The 15,461-nt window shown below is 38.8% G+C and overlaps 1 protein-coding gene across 1 annotated transcript in view; it reads right to left on the bottom strand.

Annotated features, from left to right (window-relative positions):
- Positions 1–1,923: 1,923 nt before the first annotated feature.
- TPRG1 (tumor protein p63 regulated 1) overlaps positions 1,924–15,461 on the bottom strand; it is a 114,063-nt gene continuing 100,525 nt past the window's right edge. The window contains exon 5 of the mRNA XM_039234233.1: positions 1,924–2,311. Within this exon, the coding sequence (XP_039090164.1) occupies positions 2,117–2,311 (195 nt within the window). The 3' untranslated portion in view covers positions 1,924–2,116. The remainder of the gene's footprint in view (positions 2,312–15,461) is intronic.

Genomic DNA, 15,461 nt, shown 5'->3' with positions numbered 1-15,461 from the left:
AGTCTGAATAGAAGTTCCCTGCCTTGGGGACTGTAACAATATTTGCCATCAATGGGGAGGGGGGATTGGGAAGGGGAAAGAGGGAGAAAGAGAGAAATACTAATGGAAGTAAACAAAGACAAAGACGAAATAAAATGAGGGTTATTCAAGGTGTGGGTTTTGAATGCTTGCATCAAATTGGTGTCTGTGAATGAATCAGAGGACAAATCTTTGAAAACTGAGGAAGCAAGTTTTTAGAAGAGAAGACTTTAAAAACACTCTGCACAACCCCTCCTCCACAAAAAAAAAAAAAAAAATAGCTGGAATTTTCAATGTGAGTATCAACCAAGGCATCTCAACTTTGGGTCCTGGGGCAGGCTTAAAAAGCTGATTATTATAATATTTATGATGTTGATCATTCAAAACTTGTCTTCGAAATGAATAAAAAAATAAAACTGAAAAACTGAAAGAGAAAAGAAACTGGAAGAGATGAGAACAGATGAGATAATCTCTTGAGTTGTGTTCCAACACTGAAAACAAATTTCAATAGAAGGAAAGGGAAAAGAAAATGGTATTGGAAAAGAAAATGAAATAAATGCTTGAACAAAAAACTGAAAAATGAAGTAAGCCATTAAAAGTTCTTGAGCAGGAACTAACAGAAACCATGCTTTAGAAATCTAGTAACCGGGACGCCTGGGTGGCTTAGTCGGTTAAGCATCCGACTTTCGCTTAGGTCATGATCTCGCGGTTCATGGGTTCGAGCCCCGTGTCAGGCTCTGTGCTGACTGCCAGCTCAGAGCCTGGAGCCTGTTTCGGAGTCTGTATCTCCCTCTCTCTCTGACCCTCCCCTGCTCACGCTGTCTCTCTCTCTCCTAGAAATAAATAAAAAAATATTAAAAAAAAAAAAAAAAGAAAGAAAGAAATCTAGTAACCAAATGCAAGATAGATGACAATAGCGTCAGCCTTGGATCAAAGATTCCAAGTAAAAGGCAATGACAATCATACAGGTGAACAGAATTAAAGACTTGATTGGATAATATATACCTGCGGAAATGGAAAGGAGAAGTTCATGAACAAGTTTTAAAGAAGAATAAACTTTAAGTTTGGGGCACTGGGGTACAATGCTAAGCCACACATAGAGTTGGTACTGCCATGGTCTGACAGTTTGTGTCCTCCAACGTTCATATGCCGAAAGCCTGAAGCTGGATGTGATGGTATTAAAAGGCAGGGCCTCTGACCACCTCTGGGAGATGATTAGGTGATGAAAAGCAGGGCCCTCATGAATAAGACTAATGTTCTTATAAAAGAAGCACAAGAGAACCCACTTGCCCCTTTACTGTGTGAGGGTATAACAAGAAGTCTGCAACCCGGGAAGAGCGCCCTCACCTGACCAGACCGGGGCCCTGAATTCTGCATTCAAGCCTCCAGAACTGTGAGGGATGAATTTCTGTTGTTTATAAGCCACCCAGTCTGTGGTACTTGGTAACAGCAGCCCAAGCAGGCTAAGAAAGATACCATATGAAATTATTTGGCAAGGAATTTAGATATATCAAAACTGATGGACTTCAGGAATGATGACTGGGACCATAAAAATGCTACAGAGAAACCCAGGATTTTGAAGATGATGAATGTGAGTGGCCATTGAATCATATATATGATCAGCAGACAGAAATATAAAACTTAATCTTGAAGAAGTAACAGGGATGGAAATGTGGATTTAGAAGTCATCCTCATAAAAAAGACCACCTAAAATAATACAGTCAGCCCCAAAGAAGGAGAAGATCAGAATCAAACGACTTAAGATCAAGATCCATAAAACTCCCACATTTAGAGGACAGAGGACCAAGAACCCAGAGGGTCTGCCCTCAGTTTATGATCAGGTTTTCATTGATAATATTATTTTATGAGCTTAAGAGAATTTATTTTCTGGTTAGGAAATCTGATTGATCTTATATGAGGTCTGAAGTGTGTCAGTCTAATCAAGCTTATAGATTACCTAAGATACTAAGGATTCAATATCATGCAATAGTATTTAAAAGGAACTAATTGTTTCAGTCCAAAAATATGGTGGTCTGAAACAGAATCTTCAATGAAGGTAGACTGACGGATGACAGACGTAAGAACGCCAGAAAGAGTCTCAAAAACCAATACTCCCACGGGCAAGGGAATAGCCGAGTTTGTTGTGGTTTCCAATGAATGACATCAGCCCCGTGTAGGTTTCAATCAAAATGGGTTCGGTTAGCACCATCAGTCCCTTTCCTCTTCCAGATCCAGTGGAATTCTTGTGGGCATTCTGGATAGCTGGAACAAGTTTAGACGTGAACCCAGACAACTGAAGAGGAAAAGAAGGCACAGAGTTAGTAAATGCAGAGTAGGTCCAGACATACTTCCTCCCTAGCCAGTCCTCCCAAAAGCTGACCACTCTCCTGGGGCTGCAGCTCTTCTTACTTGCTCACATAGATGTCATTTCTCAGAATTGTCAACACTGCTTCTGTTAGTCTTTTAATAAATTAATCAGTCAATAAACTATGTACATAATGAAATTATCTGCCTCATCTTATTGGTTTTCCATCCTTCATAATTTGTACAGCATGTAGAAGTCAGTTTAATAAATATTTGCTGATAGTCTATTATGAATCAGATGCCTGTTAGATGCTGCTGGTGATTGAAAGACAAGTGAGATAAAGTCTCTGCATCTAAAGGAGTGATATTCTAATAATCTAAGAAATGAACTTGTACATGATTATACAAAGTTTGTGAAAATAAACAGCAGGAATAAGATGGTAAAAGGAATGCAAAAGAGGGAGAAATCATATGTAGGTAGAGGATCAGAAATGACTTCAAAAGGAAACTCATGAGATGATCCTTAAAGGGGGGGGGGGGGTCCTAGAGTTTCAACACGTGAAAGAGAATTAGGGAAGGCTTGGTTGGCACCTGTTGTTTTTTTCAACCCAGCATCCTTTTGATCATTTGAGATTTTTCTTCCAATACAAGTACTTCATGATTTCTTTAGAGAACCACCCTCTTCCAGGTTAGCCTAAATAGTTGCAGAAGAGCCTATTTAGCAGATGGCTCAGGCCTAAGCAATCAGAGTCCATTTTTTCTGGTCACAGAGATTGGTGCAGGTATGGGCACATGACGAATGTTGTTGCAAAATTGACAGAATATAAGCACGGAGGTTTTCAAGGTCATTTTACCACACAGAGTGAGAACCTGACTGAGAATGAAGCTAACAAAGGTGGAAGAGAGAGATGAATTCTTGACAAAGTCATTCAAATTACTAGGTCAGCCTATCCCGAACTCTTAAGTCAAATGAGCAAAAAATTTCCTTCTTTTGGTCAAGCCAAGATGAATTGGGCTAAGCGGAGGGCAATTCAGGGAGCATTCTAAACAGAGATACAAACAAGGAAACGAATTAGGAAAGCTCATATGCTTGTATTTCCAACAAATTCTTCTATATCCATGACCTCTTTCTAACATAAATGTATTAGGTAGCTCAAAGAAGTTTTCGCCATTTCCACGTTAGAAAGACAAGGCTCACAGAAGGTAAAGGACTTACCCACAGTCACTCCACATTCTGTAGTGTGGTAAAAAAAAAGAACATTATGAATAAAATCTTATTCACAGTGAGATCCAAATCTGTTTCCTAGGCAACTGTCTCACTAATCTAAATTAAGACTCTTATTAGAGTATATTCCAATACCCATTCAAATTATTAAGCATACTCTGTAAAGTGTCTATCATTCTTCCCGTGTATCCAAGAGGAGACCAATATTTATTTGCTCTAAGGGACTAACATAAGAGTGATCTTTCAATGGAGAAAGAGAAGCCTGTAGTCTTTCCCCATAATACAATTTTCCATAGAGATTTTATCCTAGATTCTTACTTTTATATCAAATTGCCCTTCGGCTAACTGCTTTTGAAATTCCAGTTTCAGTTTCCTTATTAGGAAGAAAAAAAATTTTTAATTTAGAATGTGTCTGATATTGGTAGTTGACAACCCTACCAAAGGAGAAAAAAAGAAAAAAAGAAAGCATGCAAATGAAACTCCTATAATTTTCTACCTGTGTGGCATTGTAAATTCACTTCCCTGTTTTGAGCCTTAGTTTGTTCTTTTGAAAAGCACTGAAATCTGTGATGTTATCAGAAGTAACAAAAATTAGTGGCTATGATAGAAAAGAATATAGTTTGTTGGAGTACCTCGGTATCTCTAGGTTTTCAAAATAAACAGATGTATTTCTCTCTCCACTTTCCTTTAAAGTTATATTTACCTAATTGAATAATATCAAAACATCAATTTAAAAAAATAAACTCTGAGGACACCTGGATGGCTCAGTCAGTTAAGCATCTGACTCTTGATTTTGGGTCAGGTCATGACCTTGCAGTTTGTGATATCGAGCCCCACAGCAGGCTCCACACTGACAACAGAGTCTGATTGGGACTCTCTCTCCTTCCCTCTCTCTCCTCCCCTCCCCAACTAACACACACTGTCTCAAGAAAAATAAATAAATAAACTTAAAAAATAAATAAACTCACTTCACTGGGGCTAAATAATGTAACTAACACATAAGTAGGATTTTGCTTGAGCTTCAGTGTATAGCAGCAAAGACAGACAGAAGATATTTCTTATTACTAGTTTGCAGTCCCGGCATCCCCTTGCAGATCTTAAAGAGAATCTAAATATCGCTGCTGCTGAGTGACAGAAACTATAGTCATACAGGCTGGGGACTCTGGAAGGAAGGACATCCTTCCTTTCAGCTAATTCTACCAACGCTTTAGCTGATTGAATAAGCAGAAAGAGGTGGTTTTTCTTCAATTTCAAATAGAGGAAGTCAAAAAGGACAGAACAAGTTAATAACAGAGGTACTGAATCATTATGTTTTAATGTTTATTCATTTTTGAGAGAGAGAGAGACACATGCACAGAGTGTGAACAGGAAGAGGGTCAGAGAGAGACCACCCCCTCTGTGTGGGGAGACACAGAATCCTAAGCAGGCTCCAGGCTCTGAGCTGTCAGCACAGAGCCCGATGCGGGGCTTGAACTTGGACCTGAGCCAGAGTCAGATGCCTAACCGACTGCGCCACCCAGGTACCCTGAATCATTATGTTTTAAAATCATGAAATTTCAAGGTTAGAAGTGACTTTAAGCTTACCAATTCCAGCCACTCATCTGTTCTTTTGCCTTGACACATCCTCACCAAGAAGCCAAATCCCTATATCCCTGGACATGGACATATCCAACGATGTGAAACTTGCTGTTCTCTAACCATGTCTATGCCGTCACTGTGTATAGTGGGAAAATGCTTGGCATAGATGCATAGGGCCAGGTACGTTTCCTTGCCCTATCAGTTACTAATGGTTAGAACTTGGAAAAACCATGCAATCCCACTGAGCCTTAGTTTATACATCTGAAAATGGGAAAATAATAATGATGATGATAGTGATAGCGAAAACCAATCTCCTGAGATTGTTGTATGAATTTAAGTGAATTATTCAAAGATATTTTACAAAGCATATTATTTATAAGTACAAATATTATCATTATTTATAGGCAGAAAAGACTTTAACTTATTTTTCTTTCAAGTTTAGTTTTATTTATTCTGAGAGATCTAGAGCAAGCAGCGGCGTGGCAGAGAGAGAGAGGGAGACAGAATCCCAAGCGGGCTCTGCGCTGACAGCTCAGTGCAGGGCTTGAATCCATGAACCACAAGATCATGACGTGAGCGAAATTCGAGAGTCAGATACTTAACCGACTGAGCTGCCCATGTGCCCCAAGACTTTAACTTTCTTAGGTCTATTCCCTTCAATTCCATACTTGGAATGCCAATTTCTTTAATATGAATCACGGACTCCAGAATACAATTGTTTAACTCTGATATGAGCTTTTTAAAAGTAAAAGTTCCCTGGATGCCTAAGGATACGTTAAATTCTATTCAGACACCATGATTTCAAAAAATATGGGTTGAACATCAAAGTATCCCCCTCCCAAGATATTTACCAATTGTAAAGGGAAAAATATTAACTTTGCAGAGAAATCCAGCATATATCTTAAATCCATCTTAAACAAGTGATGAATGTTAACACTGCTAGTAATAAGACACATAGGCATCATAGGCCTATAATATGATGCAGTGACGGTGTAAGTCATTTCTGTAATATCTGCTCCAAAAAAGCAGACCTCAATTTAATCATGAGAAAACATCAGGCAAACCCAAAGGGAGAGACATTCTACAAAATAACTGACTAGTATTCATGAGAAGTGTCAAGATCGTGAAAACAGAAGAAAGACTGAGAAACTGTCACAGTTTGGAGGAGAATAAAGAGACAGAACAACTCAGTGTCATATGTAATCCTGAACTAGATCCTGGGACAGAGTCATTAGGAAAAACAAAACAAAACAAAACAAAAAAACAGTGAAATTTGAATAAGGCCTGTAGTGTATTTAATATTATTGTACCCATGTTTAATTTCCAAGTTTTGATAACTCTACTATAGTTACGTAAATTGTTAGAAGAATTTGAATGCCAGGTACATGGAAATCTTACCCTTTTTGCAATTTTCCTGTAAGCCTAAAATTATTTCAAAATAAAAAGCCTTTAAACTCTAGATTGAAAGAAAATCCTAAATATTAGTTCCCCAAGATTATTGAAGTTTTTGGTTAATCAAGGAGAAAAGTTCAAAAGAAAAATAGGTGCAAGATGACACTTTTACTTGTTTCTCTTATCTCTATATTTTTAATATGAACCTATATCAAAGTTATACAAGTACGGTCTATTTTTTTCTGAAAAACTGTCATTAAATGAACTCTTGCCCATATAATTAAATTAAATCAAAAGGTTGATTTTTGTCCATTTCAAATGTATCCACTGTTGAGTTTTCTTCTGAGGAAAACAGAGGGAAAGCTATATAGTTAGAATATAGTGATCAAAAGAAAGAGATAGAGATGAAATCTTTGGCCCAGAGTATCTTGTGGGCCATATTAAGGACTTTGGGTTGAAGTGATTTTAAAGGTAAGTGCAATGATGTATGTTTTTTTATTTTGTTTTTTATTTTGTTTTAAATAATCCTGGAGGTTATACGGAGAATTTACTGTTAGGGTCAAGAATAGAAGCAGGAAGGTAAGAGGAGTTTAAAGGTCACTTCAACAGTCTGGGCCAAAGCTGACGGTGGCTTGGACCAGGAGAGAAGTGGAGAACATGATACCTGGTTGAACTAGGAATATTATTTGGAGGTAGAGCCACAGAACTTGCTGGCATGAGTAAATATAGGGATGGAGAGAACAGAGGACTCAAAGATAACACCTAGATTTTTGGTGGGAGAAACTAGATAGAAAGTGGTATCATTACTGGGTTGGGAAAGCCTGGGCCAGAAGGACTGGAAGTGGTGAAAGGAAGAGAGCATGGGGTCTGTTCTAGACATGCGGTTTGAGGTGTCTAACCAGTAAGCCTCTTAGTAATTTCTAACAGTCAGCTCAATACATGAGCCTAGAACATAAGAAAATACACACAAGATAAGACCACGTGTGTAGTTAACAATTCCAAAATAATAATTATAGATCCTGTAGTTAAAAACAATATTCATGGGGTGCCTGAGTGGCTCAGTCGGTTAAGCATCCGACTTCAGCTCAGGTCATGATCTCACAGTTTGTGGGTTCGAGCCCCGTGTCGGGCTCTGTGCTGCTGACAGCTAGCTCAGAGCTGGAGCCTCTTTTGGATTCTGTATCTCCCTCTGTCTCTGACCCTCCCCTGTTCATGCCATCTCTCTCTCTCTCTCAGAAATAAATATTAAAAAAATTAAAATTTTTTTTAAAATTTTTAAAAAAGAACAATATTCATAAAGTATAAACAAAATAGGATATAGGGCAGGAGTTAGAAAGCTTTCTTGGACAAGATGCTAAGCATTGAGGTCAATGCATACGGGATCTAATAGGTAAACTGAAGGTCCAAGTGTTTCAGAGATTTGTCCAATGACTATTAACTATAAGCAACTGAGCAAAGTCTTGGACCCCAGTGTCCTGACTTAAGAGTTAAAGCCCTCCTTTCTATAACATACTGCTATGATGAACAGTACAATTCTAATATTTAGAAAAGGATTTATGTTCCTTATTTTTAAGAAGGGCTAGGAAAAAAATATACTTAATAATTTTCAAACCACGTTCCTTAGAACACTAGATTTCTTCATAGGTTGGATGACCATAGAATGTATCATCCAGACAAGGATTCTCTTGAAAAGAAAGGAAGTGCTGTTATTAACGACGTCGGGAGAACAGATATTCCTGCGGGTTTGGGGAGAAGATGTGGAGGCCCAGCAGGTAACATGCTCCAGTCCCAGAAATCGCATCAATTAGATCTGCTCTATTTTTAACCATTTTATATATTTGGGTTTCAAGTAAGATTTTATTTTTAAAAGTCTTTTGCTACTAAAGACTTTTGTTTTTAAATCACCATACTAAGCTTGCCTAGCAGTCTCTAGCTCTGACTTGACGTAAGATGAGTAGGGCCTACTCAATCCACAAAGACCTATATTGTCTATTCTCCTGTTCATCCTTCCAAACCAAGCTCAATCCTCTCTCTCACACAGTGCCTTCCTATACACTCCAGGCAAAAATTAATTGTGTATTCCATCGCATTTCACTTTTATCTTGATTTAAACATTTCATCTAGTTTTCTAAGAATTATACTCACCAGAGTGGCTGTGTGTCTATATAAGTAAACCAAAGTTTCTCTACCTTGGGACTATTGTTATTTTGTGCCATATAATTTTTTGCTATAGTGGGCAATGTCCTCTGTATTTTAGGATGTTAAGCAGCATCACTAGCCTCTACCCACCAGATACCAATGGTACCCCCACCCTGTGAGAACCAGAAATGCCTTGAGACATTGCCAAATGCTACCATAGGGGCAAGAGGCAGAGGGGTAAATCATTCGTTGTTGAAAACCACTGAACTAGGGGCACCTGGGTGGCTTAGTCGGTTAAGCGTCCGACTTTCGCTTAGGTCATGATCTCGCGGTTCGTGGGTTCGAGCCCCGCGTCGGGCTCCGTGCTGACTGCCAGCTCAGAGCCTGAAGCCTGTTTCAGAGTCTGTGACTCCCTCTCTCTCTGACCCTCCCCTGCTCATGCTGTCTCTCTCTCTCTCCTAGAAATAAATAAAACATTAAAAAAGAAAAGAAAAGAAAAGCACTGAACTAAAGGAAGTATGCATGATATAACATAGGTATTGAGATCATACAGATCTGGTCTTAAGTTGCAGATATGCCACTCAGTAGCTGTCTCACAGTGGGCAAGTTATCCAACCTCTCTGGATTCTATAGTTCCTTTTCCACACAAAAAAAGAATATTAATAGCATCAAGTACAGAGGGTGGCTGTACAGATTAAACCAACTTTAATAAATGGAGGGTTTGTATATAAGTTCATGTGCGCAGGTACATGTATTTGTGTATTTTAGGAAGAGTTGGGGAAGTGGATTGAGATGAGGCTGGAATTTGGAGTCAGATTGTAAGAGCATTAAGGAAGCCTATTACCAATAATCAAAAATACTGTCAATAAATCACTGACAATATCATCATCCAACTATGACTTCTTAAAGACCAAGACGTAATTCGCCTCAGCATTCATTCCCATTGCCAACACCCTCTCGATTGCCGGGCTACCTTTTCATAGATCAAGAAATGCTTTTAGATCAGATTACTGAGTGCTTCTCCAGTCCTCATCAGAAGCTTCCTTTCGTGCCCCAGAATCTAAGTGCTGGAAAGAAAACGTTGACACTACTTCATACCCAATGGACTTGGCATCTCATTAGAGTCAGATGCACTTTATTTCTAGTCATTTCGGTGCGCCCCCTAAAAGGAGGGACAATGAAGACAAAGTGACAAGCAGTGCACTAAAGGAAAGCCAGACGAAAGGCAAGTCCCCAAGCTGGCTCTTGAGCATTTCAAGCACCTGAACTCAGTCTGTGTGACAGAAACGCGGTGTCATCTGATATGAATGCCACCAGCCACATACTTTCCTCTAAAAGCTTTTATACACCCACCCCTGGCTCCTTCTATTATTCCAGTCTCAAAAACAGAGGGTCAAGTTTTAACAACTCTGATTACATAGGCGCAGTGTGCTGGTTAGGGTAAAGTATAGTGGTGTTGGGGGGGGAGGGGGGTCTGTCAGAGGTGGGAGAGTGCTGAATGTTCTGGACTTCACAGCAATTATTTACCAGCTGAGTGACTGCACTCCTGGTTTGCTTCAGGTGCTGTCTGCCAGCAGTTCACTGCCCAGAGTCTCAGTTTTCCTTATTACAACCATAACGTGCTTCCTGTTTACACTGGGTCAAGAGACCAGGTTTCATGCCTACAGGCGTGCATTCCTCAGCGGAGCAGGTTTTCCAAGCCTTCAGGCTATAGATTTCTGTGTCCCTCTATAGGAAATGAAGCGTGCTGGGAGAAAGAGTAAATCCATCCAATACCCAGTACTGGAAACCACTTGAAAAGTCGCACAGCTGGATAGAATGTTTATACCATCCTGGCACATTTTACCCGGAATTATCTTTATGGAGACACCTTGATTGTGGTATGTTCAGGAATGTAGAGGTAAAAAAGGATGAGGCAGAAACTTTCTTCCTCCAAGGAAAGTTCCTATCCATCCTAATTTGTACCTTCCTCCTAGCCCATTCCCCCAACTCTCCCCTGTCAACACACGTGCGTACACACATATGCTTTAAATTCTAGCTAAGATGAACTACTCTGTATTCAACAACATTTCATCTACTTTCAAAATTTGCAGGTTCCAAGCATCTTTCTCTTCTTTAAAATGTATTTTCCCACCTCCTTTGATGGTTAAATCGCCTGTACTTTGAGTTTTACTTCAGATATCATCGTACCTGTTTGGTTTGGACTTTCTTGTTCCGTTTTCTGGGCTCCCATAGACCCTTGTGAATCCCTCTCTACTGACAGTGTTAGCATGGTAAATTGTAATTTGTTAATTATTTTTTCCCCTTCCCCCTTTACTCTGTAAGTGTCTGGAGGGCAAAATCTGTTTTATTCTTCTCAGTACCCCGGCTTTCTGGCACATTGCTCAGCATGTAGCTAGGTGGGTATTTAATGAGTATTTGTCAAGTTCATGTGAAGGGAAACTAAGAGGCTAAGGATGTGAGTTGCATTTGATGGCTAACACATTGATTCACTTTCATAATTGCTTAGATAAAAAGAGTAAATAAGCCAGAAAAGAGTAAAAAGCGTTGGTCTGTAGATCCTTTTGATTTGGTTATAAAGCATTCATGACCCATTCACTATTATTCACCAGCTCTGGGCTCAGTCATTAGTCCCTCCCAGCAAGAGTCCACACATGCAAAGAACCCAGCAAGGCAATGGTTAAAACAGGGGAGAGGAGGCCACAAATTATAAATAAAAAGTGGGGGAAACAACTGAGGATAATCGAATTTTGTCGGAAGTATAATATATCACATCAATGAATACACACACACACACACACACTCTCAAAGAGTTTCTTCAGGTTTATGGCCATTTCCCTGCTTATTAACAAATTATTTGGGTGTGGAAATAGAGCTAGTTTATTGCAATACCTTAGTCAATTCACTTAATCACTCTAAGTACCCTCATTTTCAAAATAAAGATAGCTATCTTGATCTCACAGGGTTTTTGTTAGTTGAATTACATGAAAACATGCAACTGCAATCAATAAATATAGTCTGATTACATAATATTACACGAGATTATTTTTATGTCTTATAACAAGAAAGTCCATGCCAAAAAATGATTATTTCCTATTTTCATAACTGTTTTATATGAGTAATGCAAAGTATATGCATACACAGATTGGAACAGGTTGGGGAGGCTGAGAGATAAGGAAGAATGTCTGGAAAGAGGCCATTTGACCATCATATTTGCCAGCATATCGAGTTAGTGAGATGAATAAAAGGGAAAAATAATGTAATGTATTTTGATACTGTGTTGCATAAATTTGACAGTAATTTTTAGATTTGTTTAGGAGACTTGGAGATAATATGAATTTGATTTTGAGCGCAATTAATGTGTTCATTAATGCTCTTTTCTATGGTACGTGCCTGACCAACCAACCAACCCCATGACTCAGCTTTGACCCAAAGGTGTCTGATCTGAAACCTCTATCACCAACTCAGCTTTCTCTCCTGAGCTTCAGACCTAAATTTCTAACTGCCTGACAACTAACTCAATCCCATGCTCCAAACCAACATGTCCGAAATTGAACCTCCAAACCTCTTCTTTTACTTCTTCCCCAAACACATTAATGGAATCATCATCTTCCCAAGCCAGAAACCACACTCTCTTCAACAACTTTTTCTCCTCCTACTACTCTATTCTGTAAATTACCTGCTTCCATCAATTCTATATCTTGAGTATCTCAAAATTTCTTTATCTTCCCTCCATTCCTACTGTCCTTAAGCCCTGATACCTATTATTTGAGCCTTTATGATCATGAAGGAGAGTATATAAGATTAAACTCCAGTTAAATTAAATCACTCTGTGTCTAAGAACACGCCTTGCACTTCATGTGCTTTTTCATTTGATCCAAACTTCTGATCTAGTCAATTTAGTGCTCATTTAAAAATCTTTGCATTTTTTGGGGCGCCTGAGTGGCTCAGTCGGTTAAGCGTCTGACTTCGGCTCAGGTCCTGATCTCACGGTTCATGGGTTCCAGCCCTGAGTCAGGCTCTGTGCTGACAGCTAGCTCAGAGCCTGGAGCCTGTTTCAAATTCTGTGTCTTCCTCTCTCTATGACCCTCCTCTGCTCACGTGCTCCCACTCTCTCTCTCTCTCTCTCTCTCTTTCTCTCTCTCAGAAATAAAAAAAGGTAAAAAAAATTAAAATAAAAAAATTAAAATCTTTGCATTTTTATCTATTTTCTCTATTAAACAATGCCTTCCACAAAGACATGAATTTTGTCTCATTAATGTTTTTATCATGAACAATAAACTTCTACTTTGTAGGTATCAGAAAATATTTGTTGAATAAAGAGATGACAGATGCTTTATAAGAAAAGTCTCTGAGTAAGAATAAATCTGGAGTTTTTAAAATAAGTTATGGCATCAGATTGTAAATAACTTGAAAATTTTGACTATGTGTAACCTGCCTCTACAGGATTTATTTTCCTGTGCCACAATAGATTTGCTAAATTGAATTAAACTGCTTCAGGTATTTGATTTAGTTATGCAGTTTTCCCGTATTTTCCTACTTTTTCCCCCATTTATACAGCAAATGGAAAAACTAGTTTTAGATCATCCTTTTAAAGTCTTATGTTATGCCAAAATACCCATATAGAAGGACTTCTAAACTCACAGAATTCCCTTTCTTCTTATTTATTCTTTTACATTAATATAACTGAGTATTAATCAAAACCAATCTTGGAAAGTATCCTAAACACAAATAATATTGTGACATAAAACCCAACAACAAAAGAGAAATTAAGACTCAAAGAATTGGATCAGAGTACTCATCATCTCATAGCACAGAGGAGATCTCTTGTTTTCCTAGAGAGTTGGGACTTGGGGTGGCCTTCAATAAGAAATAGTTTGGCTAGTGAAAAGTGCCAGACTGTTGCCAGGAAAAAAAAATTTTTTAAAGCTTTGGAAAAATAGTTGTAGGAGGAAATCCATGAAGGAAATACACTTAACAGATCCACAAAATAGTTTTATTGACTGAAAACCAACCAACCACCTGAACAAGCATTCATTATGCTCACATCCTCACTTGTGCACGTGAGTACACACACACACACACACACGCATGATATTCTGACTTCCACCAACAAGAGCAATATAAACAGTGAGTTTTCCTTTTAGCTTTGATTAATAGGAAGGCTTGTGCAAAATTAATTCTCCATTCTATTAAGCAGCACAGTCACAGTGTTTGGGGAATAATGATTCTATTCCCCTTTCAACCTTTCGTCCTTTTAAAATTATTTGATTATATTTATATGTATCAGAATAAAACAAAGTACCACCAAGAATTAAGAGTAACACAGTGCCATTTCTCTGCAGTTAATGGAATTTGTTCTTTAATCCCTTACCCTGAATGTCTTCCAGCAAAGGACATTCAGAGACTAAGTACTTAATGCATCAGGTATGAGGAAGAGGAGACTTGGCTCAGGAAGCGATGGGCATAATAACCAAGGCAGTTGGTATTTATTTTACCTTATAAATATGATACAATTACTATTAGTGCAAAAATACATGTTATTTTAATGGCAAAAACCAGACTTCCTTTAAAGGTGGGAAATGGCTTTGGAAAAAATACATTATTAAGCATTTTGAGTTGTATTACCAAGTGTTTGAAAGAAAAAAAGAAACACAGAAACAGATAAAACAAACTGTTAAAAAGAAAGGGAGGAGGAGGGGGAGGAGGGAGTCAGAGGAAGGGGGAGGAAATATTTGCGAAAGAGCACAACAGGATCCAGGAGCAGAGAGAGGCTTATAAAGCAAAGCAACAGAGCATTATTATTAATAAAGTCTTTTACAGAGAAAGCTGATATTCCGTGTGAAATGTGGGCCACTTATCCTGATGTAAATTCTCACTGCATCTCGCTGAAGGCCTCAGCCAGTCAACTCTCAGATCAATGCCTTTGTGTAAGTGTTACTTCATTGTCCTCGGTTTTAATTTTGTTCTCTTTTATTGCTTTTGGGTGGCAGAGTCGGGCTAGCGGCAGCTGTTGGAGCTGGGGTGGCAGCACTGTGAAACCGGGCTATCACCAGATCCACACAATGAACTAGTTTAGTGTCTGCCACAGCCTGGAGCCAGAGGCTGGCCTGGGGACCATTAGCCCCGAGGTTGTTGACATAAACCTGGAGAAGACCACTGTCCTTTCTGACAGCAGATGGGAGTTAAGCCGATTTCCAGTACACATGAGGTGAAACGAAGCCTTCATTTAGTCATTTACCTCCAGTCAGGTTCTGCCTCAAATCATTTTTAAAGTAGGAGACATAGCAATTAACAATATTTTTATACGTACGCATACTTGCATGAATAGGTGTGTTTAAAACCATGCAGCCACTGCAACGCGCGCCATCCAACCACAGAAAGATTTTAGGTACATGTTGCTATCTTTTGAATTTACAGCGAATAGAGAGTGATGATATTGGGAAGTGAACGAGAGCATGTAAAGGTAAAAATGGAAAGGACCGAGAAGGCAAGAATTTCTAGGCCTATACGCACACTCCTATGTGTATATCTGTTGAAAATAAAAAGTTTGATCTTTCTTTGCATTTCCAGCTCTAACCATTTTACTTCCTGCCTATCCAGTATCCTAGCTCTGCTGAGGTTTCCCTAGGGGAGATGAAAAAATAGAAAGACCTTCCGTGCCACTGATAACATCTACCTGAGGAGATGAGATTGAAAGACATAAAAATACTCTTAATTGCTTTCCTGTTTATGAAGCCTTTATATACACGTTATCCCATTTAACCTTACAGTGGTCCCATGAAGTTAGGAGGAAGGGGAGTGT

The sequence above is a fragment of the Hyaena hyaena genome, unplaced genomic scaffold (assembly GCF_003009895.1).
Source record: "Hyaena hyaena isolate Hyena2069 unplaced genomic scaffold, ASM300989v1 scaffold_84, whole genome shotgun sequence".
NCBI lineage: Eukaryota > Metazoa > Chordata > Mammalia > Carnivora > Hyaenidae > Hyaena > Hyaena hyaena.
This window is presented reverse-complemented; position numbering and strand designations above follow the sequence as displayed.